This window comes from Mercurialis annua, linkage group LG3 (assembly GCF_937616625.2).
Source record: "Mercurialis annua linkage group LG3, ddMerAnnu1.2, whole genome shotgun sequence".
NCBI lineage: Eukaryota > Viridiplantae > Streptophyta > Magnoliopsida > Malpighiales > Euphorbiaceae > Mercurialis > Mercurialis annua.
The window spans coordinates 9,325,186-9,342,190 of NC_065572.1; the positions used below are offsets into that span (position 1 = coordinate 9,325,186).

Sequence of the window (17,005 nt, forward strand, 5' to 3'; positions counted from 1 at the left end):
ATTGAATCATGCCAAACTCTTTCCAAAACTATCACGACCCGATTCTCGGCGTCGAGACCGGCGCTAGGGAATGAGAGTGGTTGCTCCGAAACCCGTAGCAAGTCTTAAAAATACATTAAATATCACTTAACAATTTTCGCGGAATACAAAATATTTTCGAACATTTTAAAATCGCAGTTTAAAACGTTCAAATAAAAATTACCATTTAAAACATGCACATAATTTTCTCTTAAATTATTGCATTTTAGTTTCAAAACCATCTCATTATGGTTTATCATGCATCTCATTATGCATACCACCTTACTATGGTAATAACTGCATTTTCACTATGCAGACCATTTCATTATGGACTTAACCGCATTTCATTATGCAGACCATTTCACTATGGATTTAAATGTATTTCATTATGCAGATGCGTTCATCGCATTTTATACTCGTGCAGTCGCTCGGACTTTCGCACAACATTCACACATTACATTAAATCAGAGTTTAAGCGCTATAATAAAATATAAAGCATAAATAAGTTCAACGACTACTAAGGTATCACCGTTCATTATTCTAGCTACTGCAACTCTACACACATAAAGGAAAGTCATTCTCACTTTATTCAAGTCAGGGATTTCCGGAACAAGAAATTGGAAATCCACACCTCAAACTACTCGCCTGTAAAAATTATAAATTCAACGGGGTCAGTTATAAAAATTGAGTGAATGCGTACAACATGTACTAATAAACATTAATATGAAAGCAATGCATTCCAAATTACCGATTCATATGAAACCCTAAACCATGATTCATGTTCCTATATGCTTTCAAAACAGGAAACATAAATATTCCATTTTTTTTCCATTCCATTCGGGTTAACCTTTTATTTTCCTTTGGCCGTATTTATTTTCTCCTTTTGTACTGTTAGCCAGTCAAATCCAATTACTCTTATTTTACGTATTTGAAAGTCCCAGACTCTTCTTACAATACAACGGATTTCGGCAGTACATAAATACTGTCGCCAATTTCACTTTTTTAATAAAAGGTTCAACCTCTCAGATCTCGGCAGTTTCTCTACCTGCCTTTGGTCGTCTATATTCCGTTGCCTCTGAAGATCTGTTTCCATATGTGTAGGCCGTCGCCTGACTTCCAGACCGTCGTCCGGATTTCCACATACAATTTTTATGCAAACACATTCTAAATGCAATACCGGTGATCATACAGCACTATTGCCGCCCAATAGTAAGCATGTTTCAATGAATCTAAATCGGTTTCAAAACTATGTATAATAGTTCATGCGATTTAAATTCAAAATAAAATAAAGCATTTGCAAATCATGTAAAGCAGTTCGCAATATTTTTAATACTAATATTTAGCAGTATAAGTTGTAAACACACTCACAGTACTCGCTTATTCCAAATTTAAAAATATCACCCGTCGAAATATTAAAACCTTCGCCCGCCGGTTTCCGCGACAAAACTCGCTGGATCTAATTTAGAGATTAAACATTAATAAATGTATTAACTCTAAATTATAGGATAAACTCTAGACCGACTCAACCAAATAAACCACATAACCACATAACCAAATTTGATTCCGACTATCTCTTTCCGCGTCATCGTATTTCTGTACGATACACCACATAGTTTATTTATTTCATTAAATAAACATAAAATTATAACTCCATATAATTCTAACACACATCCAATCCACATAATTTTCTAAAAATTCATTTTTAGAAAATCTCAACAAATATACCACAATTCAAAAATAGCCAAAAATATTTTTCCGTAAAATATTTTTGACCCGGGGCTCGCCCCCCCTTATTTTCTGCCAAAATTATTTCGGCACTAACTGCTGCCAACTGAGCGTAGGGATGAGCTACCATGCTCTATCACCTCTGCTCATATTCCGGTCACCGTATTCCGGTGTTTTTGGCCGGAAAACTTAAAAACGCTTAAAAATCCATTTTAAGCCATTTTTACACCGAAATTCACCAAAATTAATTTCAACTACATTTTTAATTTTCATCTTGTAAAAACAGCAGCCCATAATTTTTAAAATAATATTTTCCATTATTTTAATAATTAAAACAGAAATAACCATTAATAATCAAAACCGATTATTAATCTGTCAAAACAATTCACAAAAATCATTTAAACTCCACAAATGATCAACATATATATTTCATAAATTTTTCATGAATAATTTCTGCCCAGAAATTAAAATGACAAAAATACCCTTTTTAAAACGATTTTAACCGAATAACAATTATCAAAATTAAACCCGATTAACAAACCATTAAAATTCTTAAATAAACACTTATTCATCATCAACCCAACATGTAAATCACTCATAAACAAATTTATTTTCAGAAATTTAAAATCAATTGATTTACCCTTTTTAAGCGATTTTTAAGCTTTAAAAATATTAAAAAATCCAAAAAAATTATACTTTAAAGCATATTTTAACCTAGATCAGCCCAGAAAATTAAAATAAATAATTTAATTTTACGTAAAAATTATTTTAAAACCGAAACCCACATAAACAACAATCAAAACTAGTTAATCAACCATCAAACACCATTTTTAAACCATCCTAAGCATGTTTCTAAGACTCATCAACATCAGCAAACAAAAGTAAAGATTTGAGCTTGAAATTGTACCTCAAACGAACATGCAAATATACATTAACGATCTACACAATTTTCCCGTCAACTTTTGTTAAGAAAATTTTGAGAGAAAATGGAAGAATAAAGCTTGGTGTTTGGAGCTATGGTGTATTCGGCACCCACACAAAATGAAGAAGAAGATTGAGTTGTTTGGGCACCAAGCTTATCTAGGGAAATATCTAGATATTAATTCATGTTTGGTTTGTTTACAAGTTTTCCATTATGACATTTTTGTAAATAAATCGAACTCTAGGGGCAAAATAAATTCAAGTTCCTCAAATATTCAAAAACATTAAATCATATCATATGGGCTGAATTAAAATATTTTTGGGCCTTTAAAAATAATTAAAATAATTATTTTGACGGTTTTATGTGAAAAATCGAAAAATTCACTTTTAACACGTAAAATTGCCAAAAGTCAAACTTAAGACAAAACACACTCCAAACCACATTTTCACCCTTATAAATTCATGAGATGAATTTATTCACTATTTTCGAGGTCCTAAACAATTAAAATTGGACACACACGAAAATAAACACTAATAATTCTACGGGATATTACAAAAACTTATAACATCAGATTATATATGTATAACCCATCATTTAATCATATAAGGTCAGTAGTTTAAACATAGCATATCAATAAGAACAATTCAATCCATCAAAATCCTATATTATGCATTTCTAGTCAAAATCACAAAACAACGAATCCATAAATCAATTAGGAGTAAACACATTACCTAAGAATGATGAACAAGATTAAAATTGATGTATTAACCCAAGGTTCAAAGGGCTGGACCGAAATCAATTGGATCTACAAGCCACCAACGAAGAACACAACGAAGAAATCGCGTAGATCTTGCGAGTATGATGAAAAATCAAGTTCTTAGCGTAATGAATCATATCCGGACTTGTTAGAACAAAGGAAATGTGTATTTTCTGTGAAAATATTCGTTTTAGGGTTTGTGGAAAAAAAAGGGGGTTGCTCACATGAAAATAAGGGTTTATTTATAAACTTACGCGGGCTTTACATGGGTTTTGATAATTTTCATTTTGAGAGTTAGAAGCATCCAAACAATGAGAAAATTTTACTCATGCTTGAAAATACTTTTATGAACAATGTATCAAAAAATGGGTTTGATCCAACATTTCAATTGGGAAATATCAACATTTTACTAAAACAGGGCAGTTCTGGAAAACATGTGAATGCTGTTTTGATATATACTCGAAAATAAATCGAATCAACATCAAACACATACGAGATCATGGGATATATATACATATATATAAGACACTCAAAAAGACACAACCAAGGTATCACAAGTGTTACTTCTAACATATAACCATTCAGGATCAAATTCGAAACATAATAAGAAAAATGTTGAAATGCAAAATAACAACGAATGCAAGAAAACAACCAATTTATAACGGATAACCAAACTGACAAATCAAGTTTGAAAACACGGGGTATTACACAAATGCACCCTGACGTTGCAATTTTATCAGCTGCATGCACCCTAATTCGCACCTTTGGTTTTCAATTCCACCCTCAAGTACTAAATTGATCTCTTCTCCATTTGGAAAAGTGAAAATAAGTCATCCATTTTTAACTTTTTATGTGGAAAAGAGTTCAAACGTACTTTATCATGTATTTTATGAATTTTTCCCGTGTGAAAAAGAGTCCAATTTGATTTTGAGGGTGAAATTGAAATCCAAAAATGCGAATTAGGGTGCAGCTGACAAAATTGCAATGTCAGGATGCAACTGAAAAGGGGCTAAAAGGTGAGGACTTTTTTTGGTGATTAAGTTTAGTTTTAATTTCTTATGTATATCATCCCAATTAAAAAGCTCTCCTTCTAGAGATTGAATCGGGCCAACTAAAATTACTATTAAGTCCATTATCATTCAATGTTGCAAAACTCTTCAAAGGCCCATTTACAGTGAACATTTCAGTCCAAAAGAGCTAGCTAGGGTTTTTAGCCACCATTTCCCCCAAAACTAAAAATTCAAATTGCAAACGGTAAGTTGACGCCCGTTAAATTATCCCGCCCACTACACTCTTTTCAAATTTCAAATATTTTAGCCGTTTCAAAAATAACCCCTATATATTTCCCCCCTTCTAGTCACGAACCCTAATCTAAAACCAATCTCACTCAGAAACAAAAAAAAAAATCAACCGCTCTTAAAAACTTCAACCGCTCTAAAAAAATCAGAAAAAATGAGAGAATGCATTTCAATCCACATCGGCCAAGCTGGAATCCAAGTTGGTAACTCCTGCTGGGAGCTCTACTGCCTTGAACATGGGATTCAGGTTTTAATCAAATCACTCGCATTTTTCTAGTTTTTTTTGCTGATCTGAAGTTTTAATGGCGTTTAATTTTGTGGGTAACATTTAATTTTTGTGGGTAACGTTTAATTATTTCATTTTTTGTTGGGATCGATCAGCCTGATGGACAAATGCCGAGTGACAAAACAGTTGGCGGCGGAGATGACGCTTTCAACACATTTTTCAGCGAAACCGGCGCCGGAAAGCATGTCCCACGCGCTGTTTTTCTAGATCTGGAACCTACTGTTATCGATGAAGTTCGAACTGGGACTTATCGCCAATTGTTTCACCCTGAACAGCTTATTAGCGGCAAAGAAGACGCCGCCAATAACTTTGCTAGAGGCCACTACACAAGTAAGCCCTAAAAAACATTTTCTTAATTTTTTTTAGTTAATTATCAAAAATAGATCTGACCCATTAATTAAAAGTAAACTGGGTTGATGAATCTGAAATTGTGTAGTTAGATTTTAAGGAGAGTTAGCGTTTGTGGGGGGAAATTGAACCCACGACCTGGAAAATTGTTGTTTAATGCTCGTTTTAATCGAGTTTTTTGTGTGTGATGTGCAGTTGGGAAGGAGATTGTGGACTTGTGTTTGGACAGGATTAGGAAGCTGGCGGATAACTGTACTGGGCTACAAGGGTTTTTGGTGTTTCATGCTGTGGGTGGTGGAACTGGGTCTGGTCTTGGTTCGTTGCTTTTAGAGAGATTATCCGTTGATTATGGAAAGAAATCGAAGCTCGGTTTCACTGTTTATCCTTCGCCTCAGGTTTCGACCTCTGTTGTTGAGCCTTATAACAGTGTGTTGTCTACTCATTCGCTTTTAGAGCACACTGATGTGTCTGTGCTGCTTGATAATGAGGCTATCTATGATATTTGTCGGAGATCTCTTGATATTGAGAGACCCACTTACACCAATCTCAACAGGCTCATTTCTCAGGTACTTTTTATTACACAATTGCAGGGTTTTGTAGAATTGATTTAGAAATGAATATGGTCATGTTTTGTTTATTTAGCTGTTAGTACTATGTCTCATAAAGTAATAATTGAATTCATTTGCATGTGAAATTAATTTTAGAGTAGAATTCAGACAAGAAAAGGTAAATAATTAACATGAAGTGTGTTTGGTTCATACGAATTTTGCAGAATTTTGTGGAATTTATTTATTAATGAATTTACTTAGAAATTCATTTTGTAGCTATAAGTATTAACTATTGTAGAACTCAATCATGTTGGTATTCACATAAAGAATATAATTTGTTTGCAAATAAAACAATAAAAGTAATTAGGCCTTGGTAGATTATGTAGCACCGAACTTCTTGAATCTTATGTTGCAGCGTTTTGTTTCTGTTTTGTTTCCTCATTTTTATTGCTGTGCTGCATTAATTAACTGATGAAATGCTATGATTTCTGCAGGTTATTTCCTCACTAACAGCATCTCTTCGATTTGATGGAGCATTGAATGTGGATGTAACAGAGTTCCAAACCAATTTAGTCCCATACCCACGAATCCATTTCATGCTTTCTTCATATGCACCAGTTATCTCAGCAGAGAAAGCATACCATGAACAGCTCTCAGTATCAGAAATAACAAACACAGCTTTCGAACCCTCGTCAATGATGGCGAAATGTGATCCACGCCATGGGAAGTACATGGCATGTTGTTTGATGTACAGAGGAGATGTGGTGCCAAAGGATGTGAATGCAGCAGTAGCATCAATCAAAACCAAAAGGACTATTCAGTTTGTGGATTGGTGTCCAACTGGATTCAAATGCGGGATCAATTATCAGCCTCCAACTGTTGTTCCAGGCGGAGATTTGGCAAAAGTGCAACGAGCAGTGTGCATGATTTCAAATTCGACTAGTGTTGCTGAAGTGTTTTCGAGGATTGACCATAAGTTTGATCTTATGTATGCGAAGCGAGCTTTTGTGCATTGGTATGTTGGTGAGGGCATGGAGGAGGGTGAATTTTCTGAAGCTAGAGAGGATTTGGCAGCGCTTGAGAAGGATTATGAAGAAGTTGGTGCAGAATCTGCTGAAGGAGATGATGATGAAGGTGATGACTATTAGGTTTTTCTGTTATGTTTTTGTTGCCAATGGACTTATTGGTCGGTTTGCTATATGAACTTGTAGTTTATCAGTATCTTTAACTATGTTGTTTACTTTCTAAAAATCTATGAAGCTTGCCTTTACAGTTAATGAAGATGTTGGCAGTTTACAGTATATTTTCTTGCATTATACTATGAGATTCATTGTAATGGATGTTTAATTTTCTGTATCTGAGTCTGAGTCTGAGTCTAACTATCAAGTTCAAATTTATCTAATATTCAATACTTGAACTCTGACTCGAATTAAAATTCTTTTAAATTTTATTTTAGAAGCTTAAGGAAATTGCTTGTTGGTTGAACACTTTATTTCCAGATTTATTTTAGCCAGTAAGAAATGTGGACCCCTTTTTTCTCTTCTATGGTAAAATCATATCAGTTAATCCAAAAGCTAGACTCAAAATGTATTAAATTACTTTTGTCATCTTTTTTGTTTTAATGAAAAATTGTGACAATATGCGTGTCTATACCAAAGTAACCGAATGCCTTCAATTATTATATTTTGGTATACATTGGTAAAAAAATAATTGAAGGCATATTGTTTATTAAAAGTCTGCTTTTTTTTTTAATTACTCTTAGCTAAAATAAATAAATTAGTCTTAATACTTGATAGGAGTATGAAAAAAGATAAAAATATAGAAAATTAATCATGTTTTTTAAATTGTAAAAAAAAATAGACTATATTTTGAGACGAAACAAATATTAATAATTTGTTTGCCATAGCAATAAAAAATTATGCTATACACGTAATAAAAAAAAAATTAGTTAAACCCAAACATTTAGAAAACAAGAGACTTAATCACATATTTTTAAACTAGTGGTAACTTTCTTCACTGTACATTAAGAGAAGGTAAAAAAAGACAAAATTATCTCACTACTACTACAACTCACTAGCTTACCAATTACCAATCCTAATGTCTTCTAAGAAAGAAGGTAAAAACCCCATTTTACCCAAACCATCTAACCAGGTAAAAACTCATTTCACCCAAACATCTAACCAGGTTAAAAACCCATTTCACCCAAACATCTAACCAGGTTAGAAACCCATTTCACCCAAACATCTAACCAGGTTAAAAACCCATATCACCCAAACTTCTAAAACTATCTCAAATTTTCACATCATTCTTTCTTTTGCATCTTCTAAGCTAGTTCCATGTCTCATCTTCCTGCCAAAACAAACAAAACTAAAATAAATAAAAAATAATTAACAAAATTTCTTTTGTCAAGAATTGGATCCGGGTTCTTTGGATCCGAACCCGAATTCTCTCCAGGATATTAGATTCGGTTTTAACTTATAATATCAAAGTTAAAAAAACGTGCGTGATTAAAAGATTCAGTTTATTTAATTCATATATACAATTTATCAAAATGAAATTTTGAAATGGATTCTTGATTTTATTTTTAGTAACAAGAAAATCATATAACATAATTAACATGTGAAAAATTAGCATAATTAGATAATTTACATTCTTGAAAAAAAAGGAAACCAAGAAAATCAAACCTTTAATTCATTCTTTTAAGGCTAAACTTTTAACGACGGTGGTTTTGTTGCCGCTAAGAGGAGAAGACGGCAAATTAGGCGATCTTGACGCTAAAAACACCAAATCAAGGGCCGAAGCCAGCTGTTGTCGCTGTTGGGTATCTTTAGCGACGGCAGTACTCAATAATCCGTTAATTAAATCTTCACCAAGATGTAAATCTTCCTCTCTAATCCTCAATACTTGGCTATGAACAATCCCTAATTTTTTGATTGGATTATAATCCCCAGTCGACCATCTCCTCGATCTCCACTTATAATTCTCTAAAGATTTTTCATTAGCTATGATCTCCGCTGATTTTTCTTGAATCTCGAGATGAGATTGCGTTTCTTGAATCGGTTTCACTGTCATTTTTTCTTTAATTTTCTCGAGAAACAAACAGAATCTAGAATTTTTTTTTTTTTGGTTTTGAAATAGCAGAGATAGGGGGAGAGGGTTTTGATTTTAGTGAGTATTTATAGGAGGAAGATGACTCAAAACGATGCGTTTTATTGGTTGTGTAGATGGATGACACGTGGAGGAATGGTGAGAAAATGATGGTGGGGTTGACTGGTGAGACGGACACGTGGATGTGGGGAATTTATATAATGGAAGTCTTTCTATTTGGCAGAAAAACCGTTGGCGTTTAGTTAGCGTCAAAAAGATTTGAGCTCTATAATTTATTGCCACGTCAGTCCCCCAAATTAGTGATTCATTAGGCCTGCTAGATTTTTTTAATCACATTTAACATTTTGTTTTATTCATTGCATTGAGTGGCATCATTTACTAATTTTATATTTGTATAAACTATAAAGCCATAAATAATCTGAGTAAACAGTTTATATAAATAATACACATACACAATTTATACATACATATATATATATATATATATATTATTTGAAATATTTCTATTTAAAACTATATCTACAATATTTATAATTATTATATGTTTTGAAATAATAATTTTTATAGGATACTACTCTACTTTTTTAATTAAAATTTATTGATGAATATAAAAATACAAATAGTGAAAATCATATAATAAAAATCAAATATGTGAACTTTCAAGTTTTAAACTATCAAATAGAAAATTGTCAAAAATAAAACTATTAAATAGAATGCAACAATTCAAGTCACAAAAAATAAAAATTAATTTGAAAGCAAAAAATTTAGATACGCATACCGTAAGATTAACTTAACTATTTTGTTGGAAAATGTGCTTTGATCTAGCCCTCTTCCAATTAGACCGACGATCCATTGAAGCCTAATATTTCTAATCATTTTCAATGAGATTTTAATAAGTTAGATCTATAAATAAGGTCGTACAAATTTATTCAGATATGATAAAATCCAAATCGATAGATAAACTTTCTAATAAACTTATTAAATTAAAAAGTAAAAACTATAAAATAAATAGTGTATAATTTTTGATTAAAACCGTAAGAATTACTTTCTCCCACCTTCTAAAAGATGAAGATGAAAAAAGATTTTTTTTCTAAAAAGAAAGAAGAACAAAAAATTTAAAAAGATAAAATTTTGTAAAACTAATCAAACTAATTAGCTATTAGTTTACATTAACAAATGCAATTAAATATTCAAACTAAACTAAATTTAATGTGTGAGAATCTCTTTTAAATTATCTTGTACTTGAACCGGTGGTTCATCTTTTTTTAAATAATGAAAAAGAGCCACCATTAATATCAACATATATAAAATTGCCAAATGTTCAGGAGTTTCTCTATACAATCCATTTCTTTCTTCTTGTTGCTGAAATCTTGTTCGTACACATTTTCTTTTTGTTTTCTGAACCTATAGTGCGTTACAAGCAGAGTTTGAAAAGGTCAATTTTTTGATCATTTTATCCTACATGATTGAGTTATGAAAATTTCTGTTCTCCATATAGGTTTTCCCCGAAACCCTCGGTAATTAATGTAAACAACGTAAAAATACAACCGGTCATAAATTGTCTTTAGTTGTTTTTTTATATATAATTTTTTAATTATCTCAATTTATTTTATTTTCAACCATCAACTATTTCTTTTTTTTATCTACAATTGATGACCAGAGAACGCTGGCCACTGGGCACATATTCAGTCGACACCGAAAGGGAGAGGACCAATTATTTCATTATCATGATTGTTTTTATTTCATGTTTTCAATTAAAAGTATAAACTTCATTCAATCTTTTTGAAGACGATAAAATAGTCATGCTTAATGATTATGAGAACATCAAATAGTAACTAATTTGAAGATTAAAAGACTATAAAATATTCTACAACTTAATCAATAAGTAGTTTATTTATATTATATCACTAGAGCTCATATTATATTTTGGCTAATTTTTTTTATAGAGATATAATTAGCGGAAGTTAACGAAACTTAAATATAATATTAGTATTACATTAGAAATATATTTTTTAAAGCAGTCTACCGTCTGGCGGAGGGATGGTCGAACCTTTGCCCTACGAGGAATGCTATGTTGAGCTTTGAAAGTTCAATAATTTAGAATGAGAAATAAAGTGAGCAAATAATTAGTGATGAAGTGGAATACAAATATTGGTTTAATGTCTATTTCAAATCCAGTTTAATTGGGATGGGAGTCTATAATTTAATGCTAAAATTAGAAAGCAGTGGCATCCATGTGGCATCATGGAATGGTTATGGTGAACACGTGGCGTATTCCTCTGGGTTCTAAGGATTTTGCGTGCTTTGTGGAACCCATTACATTATTTGTCTCATCGTGTGTTCGCAGGTAATCTAATTTCTTCAAACCTACACCTGCCAACTCTTAGATACGGATGATAAATGAATTATATAATACGAATTACGTTTAATCCAAATATAAATATGTTCGCAGGAAAAACTTCCAAACTCAAATCTTTGAATTTGATAATGGGAACTGTTTCGGTTTGATGCTTTAATCGAAACTCGAATTTCAATCAGGTCACACAAAAGAACAATAGTAACAAACTAAACTAAAATTATCAGTATCGCTCCGGAGGTTAAGGAACCTAAGCAGGATTGATTTCAAACTACTCCTAAGTTAAGGTTTTAATCCGGAGATTAAGATAGAAAAGCCTGAGCTTTGATTTGTGTTTTTTGATGAATTGTGTAGTCTTTATTAATTTGATAAAAATCACTATTTATAGGGACAAATCCCCTAATAATAGGAAAAAGAAGCGAATTAAAACTAAAACACTTAATTAAACCCTAACCTGGTAAGACTAAAAGTCTAACTCAGCTAAAAATCTAAAGGCAATAATAAAAATAGCTAATATGGGCCCGGTCCCATTGCAGCCCATTATGCTCTCTTCCTTGACAGCCCATCACTTGATAACCATGTTTTTTGGGCCGATGTCAACAATGCCCCCAACAAGCTTATATTGTTTAAATCATAGGCTTGTTCTTTTTTAAAAAGAGGCCCATCTCCAAGCATTTATTTCCTCTTATGATCCTTCAACATTCTCACTTTGGGACTCTATAAAAGGAAACTCTCCAAAATTTCTTATTAAACCCTAAAGCAAGCCTTCGCCGATCATCACGGGGTTAGTAGCTTCGCCGATCTCCACAACCTGCCGAACAAACCCATCGCCGATCATCACGTACACGACCTATGTTGATCAAATACACCTGCCGATCCTCACGCCCACGACCTCTGTCGATCAAATACACCTGCCGATCCTAAGCTTCGCCGCTTTGTCTCCACCGAGCCAATCCCGTCGCCGATCATCACGCCCTCTCTACGAGCCAACTCATCGCCGATCTTCTCGTAGGTTACATTGAGTTCAAACACCGCCGGTCGTCTCATTAAGCTTCTCGAGCAAGGATTTGGCCGATCATTGCGTTTTATCACAAGTGTGAACAACCAATGATCGGCCGCCGATCGATCAACAAGATTATGCTCACAACAATCTTAATTAAAGTTGTCGATCTTTGCACAAAACACGCTTGTTTGGCTGATCGTTCAACAAGATTATGCTCACAACAATCTTAATTAAAGATGTCGATCTTTGCACAAAATACTCTTATTTGGCCGATCGTTGAGTTTTATCACATGTGTGAACAACCAATGATCGGCCGCCGATCGATCAACAAGATTATGCTCACAACAATCTTAATTAAAGATGTCGATCTTTGCACAAAACACTCTTGTTTGGTCGATCATTGCGTTTTATCACAAGTGTGAACAACCAATGATTGGCCGCCGATCGATCAACAAGATTATGCTTACATTAATCTTAAGTAAAGATGTCGATCGTTGCACAACACACTCTTGTTTGGCCGATCATTGCATTTTATCACAAGTGTGAACAACTAATGATCGGCCGCCGATCGATCAACAAGATTATGCTCACAACAATCTTAAGTAAAGATGTCGATCGTCGCACAACACACTCTTGTTTGGCCTATCATTGCGTTTTATCACAAGTGTGAACAACCAATGATCGGCCGCTGATCGATCAACAAGATTATGCTGACAACACTCTTAAGTAAATATGTCGATCTTTGCACGAAACACTCATGTAGGGTCTTGCTCGTAAATGCATTTCGTTGATCGTATCGCACCATTTCGGGAAGTATGGAAACTTTATCCCTGATCGACTTGTATTTACTAATCATCAGATTTTTGCATTATGGATGATCGGCTCTTGCCCCCGAGTGTGACTGTCACTAGCGGATCAGATTTTGGCTTGAAAGTTTTCGAATGTTGACGGCACACATATTGCTCCGTCTTGAAGCATGTTTTGCACATTGGGCAACGTACTTCATAAATTCTCTCAAACACTGTTCTCCTGTATTTACCATTCTTGACATCCGTGATGGGTAAACCATTGTCGGCGATCATGGTCGTCGTACCATTTTTGAAGATCGCAGTAGGTGTAACCTTGTGTGCGACCATGACAGGTGTGTTTTTTCTAAGAACCAGAGCTTTCTTAGGCTGATCTTCAACCGGAGTTTTCTTAGGCCAAATCATGTACAGTTAGGAAATCAACACGTGATAGTGTGAGGCGAGTGGGAGGTAGGTTGCAGACATAATCATTTGTCTCCTTCCATGCACTTGGTTCGGATGCTTGACTATGCGGTCGTCGTCCCAGCGGGGGTGCGTCGATCCCCTTTTGCAGCTGAAACTCGACGGTCGTTGTTACAACGGAGGGTACGTCGGTCCCCTTTTGCGGTTGTAACCCTGACTTGTCGCCTTTTGTCATGATCTATTCCAAGTATGTGTTTGAATCGCGTGACGATGTGCAGCCTACTTCGGATTGGACTCGGCTACTTCGGATTGGACTCGACAAAAAGTATATGATCGACAAGAATACCGTCATATTATGATTTTATGAAAAACCATAATCTTGAACACCATGTTTCCGAAATAATCAAATACCTTACTAGCGGAACAAAGTGATCAAGTCTCACTAGCGAACCAAAATAATCATGTCTCACTAGCAGAACGCCGAATGAGCTTACTCCATTCTTCATCTTTTCGATCGGCGATATCAAATTACTTGTTCCTTGACATCCATATACACCAAGTCGGCCTTGCCCCCCAGCGTCTTGATTCGTTCTTAAAAATGAGTCATATGCCTTATCGCCTTTTTGACAATCTGATCTCACATTAAGGCGCGACAAAATATACTTGATAATCTGATCTCCTTTGTAAAGATGATCACCATTATATCGGACCGATCTTCAAGTAGTCGTCCCGCCAATGAACTCGAATGCTGATCTCCTTCTCCGTTTTGGATTAGATCGGCCAAATACCTCGACGAGGTGATCTCCAGTGTTTTGATCACATCGACCAAATGATTCAGAGAGATTATTTCCTCCGGCTTTTTGATCAGATCGACCGAATGATTCGGCGAGGTGATCTCCTCCGACATTTGGATCAGATCGGCCAAATACCTCAACGAGGTGATCTCCAGTGTTTTGATCAGATCGGCCAAATGGCTCGATGAGCTGATCTCTTTCGGTGTCTGGATTTGATCCGCCAAATGATCGGCCACACCATACTTCATGTGTTTTGAAGCATTATTGTGATCAACTGCACCATTATGTATATGGCTTGAAGCATTATTGTGATTGGCCACACAATACTCCATGTATCTCACATCATTTCTGTGATCTGCAGCATCGTTCTTCATACCAGATCGATTGATCGGTTGCGTCTGATCGGCAGTCCCTCTTTGCGAGCCGATCCGTGTTGGTGTGTAGCCAAGAACAACCATCTTGATGGTAGTCTCGGCGATGTTTTGTCGAGCCATGACTTTTGACATAATACCGTTTATGCTTAATAGGCTTCTTCCTATGTCCGACTTGATCTCTCTTTGAACAGTCATTTTTTTCGTCAAGTACGGTCTTCATGGCTCTCGCTAATTGGTCTCCTTCATAATATCTTGGCCGATTTTCATGCGTGATCTTATTCCTCATGGTTATAGAATCGGCCATTGATAATGTTGAAGGATTTGGGGATAGGAAACGATTATCGTCACTCGAATCGTTATCTTCGAATTGGTTGAAATTTTTGACTATGAGATCGACCGATTTTCCTTCTGTGGGAGGTATAGTAGTTCCCTCGTGCGACAGTTGGTTCTTGTCTCTCTTGGTCATGATCGCTTCCAAATCAGAGTCTAAATCTCATGGCGTCTCGCTTCCTTCGAATAAGCTTGATCGACTCATTGAGCGTGTATATCTTTTAGCTCTTTAGTACCGATTTTTGTGCTAACCATAAACATGTCCCCAGTGGAGTCGCCAAAAGATGTTCGCAGGAAAAACTTCCAAACTCAAATCTTTGAATTTGATAATGGGAACTGTTTCGGTTTGATGCTTTAATCGAAACTCGAATTTCAATCAGGTCACACAAAAGAACAATAGTAACAAACTAAACTAAAATTATCAGTATCGCTCCGGAGGTTAAGGAATCTAAGCAGGATTGATTTCAAACTACTCCTAAGTTAAGGTTTTAATCCGGAGATTAAGATAGAAAAGCCTGAGCTTTGATTTGTGTTTTTTGATGAATTGTGTAGTCTTTATTAATTTGATAAAAATCACTATTTATAGGGACAAATCCCCTAATAATAGGAAAAAGAAGCGAATTAAAACTAAAACACTTAATTAAACCCTAACCTGGTAAGACTAAAAGTCTAACTCAGCTAAAAATCTAAAGGCAATAATAAAAATAGCTAATATGGGCCCGGTCCCATTGCAGCCCATTATGCTCTCTTCCTTGACAGCCCATCACTTGATAACCATGTTTTTTGGGCCGATGTCAACAAAATAAAAAACACACGATTCAACAATTTTAAAAGATTTATTTATAAAAATATTGCGAATGTTTTTTATTGTCAAAAAAATAGTAATATTGGTAAAATTAACATATTATATGGTACCGTTGAAATACATCGTAGATTACATTATATATTAAAAAAACAATTGAAACCCTGCAATGAACATACAAAAAGAAAGAAAATAATAATAAAAATTTAAAGATATAAATTTAATAGATGACTAAAAACAAGATGAATTCAAGTATGAAAAATTCGCTCAATCAATAATAACCACCTGTTCTGCTGCTAAGATACTTCGAACGATGATAAGAAAACTTTAGATCTTCAAGAATGTAAAGTTGAAATTTGAACAAACACTGAAAAGTTTTAAACGAGCCAATGAACTAAACAAATAAAACTGAAACCGAACAAAAACATCCAGAAACGGAGCAATTTATTTTACACCGAATTTTCACATTTGCGATAGATTTGCAAAAAGAAAAAGGTGATGACTTTATTTGACACTTTTTAAAGGACGCGATTAAAATAAAAAAAATATGTAAAGATGGTGATTTTATATAGAATTAATTTTTATATTTAAATCTAAATTTATAATGAAAATTCAACATTTTTTCCGTAATACGAACATCACTCATTTTTCAGAAAAATCCTGCAAAAATAATTTTTTCAAAATGAGCATACCATAAAGGAAATGTTGCCACATACATTTACAATTAAACTACTTAACTAGATATAAAATTAAATTTGTAATTCACAATCATTTAACTTATAATTTACTTTCATCCATATCCCTTACCCTCTGATCAATGAACCACGTCCGATCATCCTTCAGCGTATGCATCCAGAGGAGCAACTCGGCAAGAGTCGGTTCACGCTCCAACTCCTCAAACTGCCAGACAAATAGTAAATTTTAAGTTAGGATATAAAATTACTAATAAGAAAAATAAATTTAATAAAAAATATTAACATACATATACTTCCTTGTGTTTCAAGGCCGACCTACATCCTCCAGTATGGCGCACCGGTCCAGTTGCGGGTCCGAACTGCTCGCTCATCCGATTGCCCATGTCTTCTCAGATTTTAAGCGTACATCCTCAGTATTCTAATTATAATATTC

At 34.2% G+C, this 17,005-nt stretch overlaps 1 protein-coding gene and 1 long non-coding RNA gene across 2 annotated transcripts; one reads left to right on the top strand and one right to left on the bottom strand.

Annotated features, from left to right (window-relative positions):
• The first annotated feature begins 4,784 nt into the window (after positions 1 to 4,784).
• Positions 4,785 to 7,203, top strand: LOC126673771 (tubulin alpha chain-like). Its single transcript, XM_050368032.1, has 4 exons — positions 4,785 to 4,967; positions 5,102 to 5,336; positions 5,550 to 5,920; positions 6,397 to 7,203. The coding sequence occupies exons 1-4, from the start codon at positions 4,875 to 4,877 to the stop codon at positions 7,048 to 7,050; spliced, it is 1,353 nt and encodes a 450-aa protein (XP_050223989.1). The 5' UTR covers positions 4,785 to 4,874; the 3' UTR covers positions 7,051 to 7,203.
• A 660-nt stretch (positions 7,204 to 7,863) lies between these two features.
• LOC126674128 (uncharacterized) lies at positions 7,864 to 9,252 on the bottom strand. The gene is made up of 2 exons (XR_007639441.2): positions 8,587 to 9,252; positions 7,864 to 8,251 (listed from the first exon to the last, which is right to left on the bottom strand). It is a non-coding gene; the product is annotated as an uncharacterized LOC126674128 (long non-coding RNA).
• Between the last annotated feature and the right edge of the window lie 7,753 nt (positions 9,253 to 17,005).